The 6,918-nt window shown below is 56.7% G+C and overlaps 1 protein-coding gene across 1 annotated transcript in view; it reads left to right on the plus strand.

The window, feature by feature from the left end:
- The window catches only part of FHOD1 (formin homology 2 domain containing 1), a 40,652-nt gene extending 37,127 nt beyond the window's left edge, over positions 1-3,525 (plus strand). The window contains 2 exon segments of the mRNA XM_075325446.1: positions 751-927; positions 1,072-3,525. Coding sequence (XP_075181561.1) covers positions 751-927; positions 1,072-1,154 — 260 coding nt within the window. The 3' untranslated portion in view covers positions 1,155-3,525.
- The last annotated feature ends 3,393 nt before the right edge of the window (positions 3,526-6,918 follow it).

Consider the following 6,918-nt stretch of genomic DNA (forward strand, 5'->3'; position numbering starts at 1 on the left):
AGGTTGGGGCTTTGGGCGCTGAGGTTGGGGCTTTGGGCGCTGAGGTTGGGGCTTTGGGCGCTGAGGTTGGGGCTTTGGGCGCTGAGGTTGGGGCTTTGGGCGCTGAGGTTGGGGCTTTGGGCGCTGAGGTTGGGGCTTTGGGCGCTGAGGTTGGGGCTTTGGGCGCTGAGGTTGGGGCTTTGGGCGCTGAGGTTGGGGCTTTGGGCGCTGAGGTTGGGGCTTTGGGCGCTGAGGTTGGGGCTTTGGGCGCTGAGGTTGGGGCTTTGGGCGCTGAGGTTGGGGCTTTGGGCGCTGAGGTTGGGGCTTTGGGCCCTGAGGTTGGGCCTTTGGGCCCTGAGGTTGGGCCTTTGGGCGCCGAGGTTGGGCCTTTGGGCGCCGAGGTTGGGCCTTTGGGCGCCGAGGTTGGGCCTTTGGGCGCCGAGGTTGGGGCTTTGGGCGCCGAGGTTGGGGCTTTGGGCGCCGAGGTTGGGGCTTTTGGGCGCCGAGGTTGGGGCTTTTGGGCGCCGAGGTTGGGGCTTTTGGGCGCCGAGGTTGGGGCTTTTGGGCGCCGAGGTTGGGGCTTTTGGGCGCCGAGGTTGGGGCTTTTGGGCGCCGAGGTTGGGGCTTTTGGGCGCCGAGGTTGGGGCTTTTGGGCGCCGAGGTTGGGGCTTTTGGGCGCCGAGGTTGGGGCTTTTGGGCGCCGAGGTTGGGGCTTTTTGGCGCCGAAGCTGCAGAATTCGGGTTCATCCAGCTCATTTTTCCTTATGTCAGGTTTGGGCCGGGCCAGCCCTCCAGAGGTGTCCGGAAATAAAGAGGAGCAGGGAGGATCGCCCGTGGACGCCTCCGACGAGATCATGGACCGACTGGTGCAGTCTGTGACCCAGAACCCAAACCCACGAGTAGTGGCCCCCAAAGAACGGAAGAGATCCAGAGCCAACAGGAAATCCTGTGAGTATGGTAGCGGGTCGTGGGGTCCGGCCGTGGGGTCCGTGGCGCCACAACTCCACTGCCAGGTCATGCTGGGAGTTGTGGTTCCCACCACCCAGTCTAGGTTATGATCTGAGGCCCCTGACGCCGGGTCCTTTCTTGCAGTGCGGAGGACCCTGAAGAGCGGGCTGAGCGATGACCTGGTCCAGGCGCTGGGACTGTCCAAATCCTCGGAGGTGTCGGTGTGATGGCTCCGCTGCAGACTGCTCACATACACGTCCGCTGCCCCCTGTGGTGGGATACGGAATTACAGCCCACTGAGAGGGTCCTGACTGCGTGGCACAATGCAAAGAACGGAGCAGAGCGCGACACTTCCTGGGACTGCGTCACTTTACTGTCCGCCATATCCTCCGGGGGAGCACAGGCCGCGTCCGTCCGTCCGTCCGTCCACCAGGAGATCCGCTTCTACATTGGCAATAATGAGGATGGTGGGGGTCTCCGGCCCGGGCACACTATGGAGGGGGCGCGCCGCCCTCTCTGCGCACAGAACCAGGCTCCGAGCAGCACAAACCATCATGGACTTCATATATCGCTCACATATAGCCGGCGCGGTTCAGTCCGGTAATCCCCCGCCCGGCCGGCGGTGAGGAAGGGGCTGCGTTACCGCTACATAAAGCCTCGATCCGGCCGCCGGTGCTCCAAAATCCAGCACTCCAAGGGTTAAGTCTAACCATGCATATTACATATGTATACGGCGCCACCTGCTGGCCGGAAATGTTTGCACATCCCATTGTTCTTAATAAGCTGCAATTATTGGCCTCCGATATGAACTGCAAGTCCCAGCATGCCTGCTCCGAACATGAAGTGACAGGTTTCTTGTGCTCTCTGGTGTCAGGCGGGGCAGAGGTCACGCCCTATTTGTACCTATGGAGACTGTCGGCACTGTCATTACACGGGCAGCAGAGGCGCCCGCCCTCCTCCCTCCATGCTGACAGTTTCCTTGCAGTGAGTGGATGAATCACCCCGGCTCCTCCGCACCCCGGCGGCCATATTTATCCAGATCACGTCCTCATGAACCACTGCCTTTATCATATAGAGACCCATAAAACCACTGATCCGGACGCTCCGTGGTTCTGTCCTGTGTATACTGAGCAGAAAAGGAGGCGGCGCGGGTCCATGCGAATCTGGGGTGCGGTGACCGGGGCGGCGGGGATGTCGGAGCCTCTGGAGTGCGGTCCGGCACCAGAGATACGGGCACAGCGGGTGTCCGGACCTCGGGTGCATGATCCCAGCTGGGCACGGGCCCTGGTGGGTAAGTGGATATGCAGCGTATTTGGTGCCGCTCACCTGATGGGGGCCCGGACCTCTCTTATTTCAAGGTGTCAGGACTTGTGCAACCTCAGAACATCAATTGCATAAGTTTTGGGGCTTTCTGAACACTTAAAGGGGTTGTCTACCTTTTGGGGATATTTTTTTTCCTGACTTAAATACGTGTAAATTGTCCCTAAAGGTGGAGACCCCCCGTAAGAAGCTCATTCTCCCACGACCGTGTACAAATAGAACAAAGTGCACGGCCGCCCCCAGTAATGATCCACCAGGAGCCGCTGTTTGTTTCCATCCCCCTGCTGATTGCATAAGTGATCACGCCCCCCCTGCACAAGACTCCTCCAGACCATCCCCTGGACTCAGCCTCTTACCACTCGCATTGCCACGTGCTGCACATTAAGGGGTTAACGCACTAGGAATCCTGGGTAAAGTTTGTATTTAATGTATTTTATCCCTCACCTTTATATTTATTTTTTAAAGGGCTTTAGTCAGGAGAAAAGTTTTAGTGCCTTGATCCGTGCGACGTCCGCCCCCCGCCGTCTTTTTAGCGTAGACTTGTTTTTTGTAATGAAGAACGTGGCTTCTAATGTGCGTGCCATCCGGGCCGCCTGATGCGTGGGGCCCGCCTGATGCGTGGGGCCCGCCTGCTACGTGGGGCCCGCCTGCTACGTGGGGGCCGCCTGCTGCGTGGGGGCCCGCCTGCTGCGTGGGGGCCCGCCTGCTGCGTGGGGGCCCGCCTGATGCGTGGGGCCCGCCTGATGCGTGGGGCCCGCCTGCTGCGTGGGGGCCGCCTGCTGCGTGGGGCCCGCCTGATGCGTGGGGGCCGCCTGATGCGTGGGGGCCGCCTGATGCGTGGGCCGCCTGGGCCGCCTTATGTGTGGACCGCCTGATGGGTGCGCCGTCCGGGCCGCCTGATGCGTGGGCCGCCTGATGGGTGCGCCGTCTGGCCCGCCTGATTCGTGGGCCGCCTTATATGCGCACTGTCTGCGCCACCTGATGCGTGGGCCGCCTGATGGGTGCGCCATCCGGGCCGCCTGATGCGTGGGCCGCCTGATGCGTGGGCCGCCTGATGCGTGGGCCGCCTGATGCGTGGGCCGCCTTTATATGCGCACTGTCTGGGCTGCTGATGCGTGCGGCGTCCGGTGCGTCCGCCGTTTGGGCCACCTGTAGCGAGTGACGCACGAGTCGCCAGCAGTATTATGAAGCCGTTTTACCATTGTCTGTAAAGTCACCGCCGAGGAAAGAAGGCGACTCTTGTAAACACTTTGTTACAATAAAACTGATTAAAATCTCTTGGGTTTTTTTTTTTTTATTTTTTATGGTCAATGTAAAAATTAACAGAAAGAGCTCCTTCTACATCAGTGTCCCGAGTGATGGGGGGGATACAAGCACTCGGGGGGCAAAAAACACAACAGTCCGTAATAAAGACAATGATTGGGGTCGTCTGGGACCTACATATCTGCGACTTCTCCATCAATATGAGATCGGGGGTCCCACACCCTGCACCTCCCCCATCGGCTGTAAGAAGTAGAACTGTCATACAAGCCTTGTGCAGATATCCGGGGGTAATGGGCGACGGACCCTCATTCTGACGATTTTGGGGGATGTATGTGACCCCATCCTAAGTTTTGATTTGGAGCCCCCCGCTGTGCGCATCATCTCTTCTATATGTCCTGGGGCCAGGATAATGCTGCGGAGAAGGGACGGTGCGCACAGCGGGGGGCTCCAGAGCAAAACTGGATATCGGTGGGCTCAGCTGACTTTAATGTGTGCGGGGTCCCTAATTCTGCTGGACTCTTTACTGAGAACCAGTACGTCCCCCACAGTGCAGTGACGGTAAATGACACCGGAGCTGTCACTCTCTCAGTAGTGCAGCCTCAGCTGTTTGCTCTGACAGATCCTCCTCCCCCGCCCCATCACTCTCAGTAGTGCAGCCTCAGTCGTTGGTCAGATCCTCCTCCCCCGTCCCCGTCACTCTCAGTAGTGCAGCCTCAGTCGTTGGTCAGATCCTCCTCCCCCGTCCCCGTCACTCTCAGTAGTGCAGCCTCAGTCGTTGGTCAGATCCTCCTCCCCTGTCCCCGTCACTCTCAATAGTGCAGCCTCAGTCGTTGGTCAGATCCTCCTCCCCCGTCCCCATCACTCTCAGTAGTGCAGCCTTAGTCGTTGGTCAGATCCTCCTCCCCCGTCCCCGTCACTCTCAGTAGTGCAGCCTCAGTCGTTGGTCAGATCCTCCTCCCCCGTCCCAGTCACTCTCAGTAGTACAGCCTTAGTCGTTGGTCAGATCCTCCTCCCCCGTCCCAGTCACTCTCAGTAGTGCAGCCTCAGTCGTTGGTCAGATCCTCCTCCCCCGTCCCCATCACTCTCAGTAGTGCAGCCTTAGTCGTTGGTCAGATCCTCCTCCCCTGTCCCCGTCACTCTCAGTAGTGCAGCCTCAGTCGTTGGTCAGATCCTCCTCCCCCGTCACTCTCAGTAGTGCAGCCTTAGTCGTTGGTCAGATCCTCCTCCCCTGTCCCCGTCACTCTCAGTAGTGCAGCCTCAGTCGTTGGTCAGATCCTCCTCCCCCGTCCCCATCACTCTCAGTAGTGCAGCCTCAGTCGTTGGTCAGATCCTCCTCCCCCGTCCCAGTCACTCTCAGTAGTGCAGCCTCAGTCGTTGGTCAGATCCTCCTCCCCTGTCCCCGTCACTCTCAGTAGTGCAGCCTCAGTCGTTGGTCAGATCCTCCTCCCCCGTCACTCTCAGTAGTGCAGCCTCAGTCGTTGGTCAGATCCTCCTCCCCCGTCACTCTCAGTAGTGCAGCCTCAGTCGTTGGTCAGATCCTCCTCCCCCGTCCCCGTCACTCTCAGTAGTGCAGCCTCAGTCGTTGGTCAGATCCTCCTCCCCCGTCCCAGTCACTCTCAGTAGTGCAGCCTCAGTCGTTGGTCAGATCCTCCTCCTCCGTCACTCTCAGTAGTGCAGCCTCAGTCGTTTGCGCTGACTGATGAGATCTCATGCATTGGCGGCTGGTTGCAGTACCACTTTTTCACCACTTCCTACTTGTCATAGACATTAGTGTAACAGCGCCCCCCGTCTACATCTCTCCTACCTTTCCTGTTTGACCAGAGATAATGGTGCAATGATTGTCCCGGCCGCTCCCTGTTTAATGAGTGATGTGTGCACTATATGGGAGTATAATGGGAGTATACAGCTCCCGGATGGAGTATATGACACTCGTGCCTCCGGGAGTGAAAGCTACAAGTCAAGTGACTGCAATTCTGCCCGGACTCTGCCCCCTGTGTCACCGGCGCCGTCCCCTCCTCACCACAGGGTCTCTGCACCATATATGAGACCTGCAGTCATGTGACCAAACCCCCGACCCCGACCCCAATCCTGCCAGTCACCTGATATAAATATACCTGTGTCCTGAAATCCTCTGTGCTGCTGAGACTCCCGTCCTCTCCTTACATCATGTGCAGCTCTGGATGTGACTGGAGTATAACTTTCATTATATGGATATATTCTGCAGAGCTCTAGAGAGATCATCATCTCTGTCCCCATCGGGGCTCACAGCTGACAGTCCCTCTCAGTCTTTGGAGTGTGGAAACTGGAGAATCCAGAGGAAACATGGGGAGAAATACAAACTCCCTGCAGATGCCCTTGGTTGTTGAACCCAGGCCTTCGCAGAGCAAGAGTAAACCACCGAGTCCCCGTACAGTGCTGACCACTGAGAGACCGTCTGCTAACTACTGAGACACCGTACAGTGCCGACCACTAAGTGACCATAAACTAACCATTGAGACACCATATGATGGCAACCACTGAACCACTGTACAATGCTAACCACTGAGTTAACATACAGTGCTGACCACTGAGCCACCGTATAGCGCCAACCATTCAGCCACTATAGAGTGCCAACCGAGCCACCCTACAGTGCCAACCACTGAGACATCATACAGTGCCAACCACTGAGACACCGTCTGCTAACCAATGAGCATACAATGGCAACCACTGAGCCATCATACAGTGCTAACCACTGAGCCACTACAGAGCTAATCAATCAGCCTCCGTACAGTATCAACCAAATGAGATTTAATGGTGATAAATGTAAAGTAATGCACCTAGGACGGAGTAATCCTATAGCTGCGTATACATTAAATGGAAGTAAACTCGGGACTACAGAACAGGAGAAGGACTTGGGTATTCTCATTACAAATAAGCTGAGCAGCAGCGCTCAATGTCAGGCAGCAGCTGCTAAAGCAAACAAGATTTTAGGGTGTATAAAAAGAGAGATTAGATCCCGTGATCCCAACGTATTGTTACCCCTCTATAAATCACTTGTAAGGCCACATCTGGAATACGGGATCCAGTTTTGGGCTCCACATTTTAAAAAGGACATTCAGAAGTTAGAGTCAGTTCAAAGGCGGGCAACTAGACTACTACAAGGAATGGAGGCCGCCCGTATGATGAGTAATGGAGGCCGCCTGTATGATGAGTAATGGAGGCCGCCCGTATGAGGAGTAATGGAGGCCGCCCGTATGATGGCAGGTTGAAAAAGTTAGATATGTTTAGCTTAGAAAAAAGACGTCTCAGAGGAGATCTCATTTATATGTATAAATACATGTGTGGTCAATATAAAGGACTGGCACATGACTTATTCCTTCCAAAGACAATGCTAAGGACCAGGGGGCACTCACTGCGAGTGGAAGAAAA

The sequence above is a fragment of the Anomaloglossus baeobatrachus genome, chromosome 10, assembly GCF_048569485.1.
Source record: "Anomaloglossus baeobatrachus isolate aAnoBae1 chromosome 10, aAnoBae1.hap1, whole genome shotgun sequence".
Taxonomy (NCBI): Eukaryota; Metazoa; Chordata; class Amphibia; order Anura; family Aromobatidae; genus Anomaloglossus; species Anomaloglossus baeobatrachus.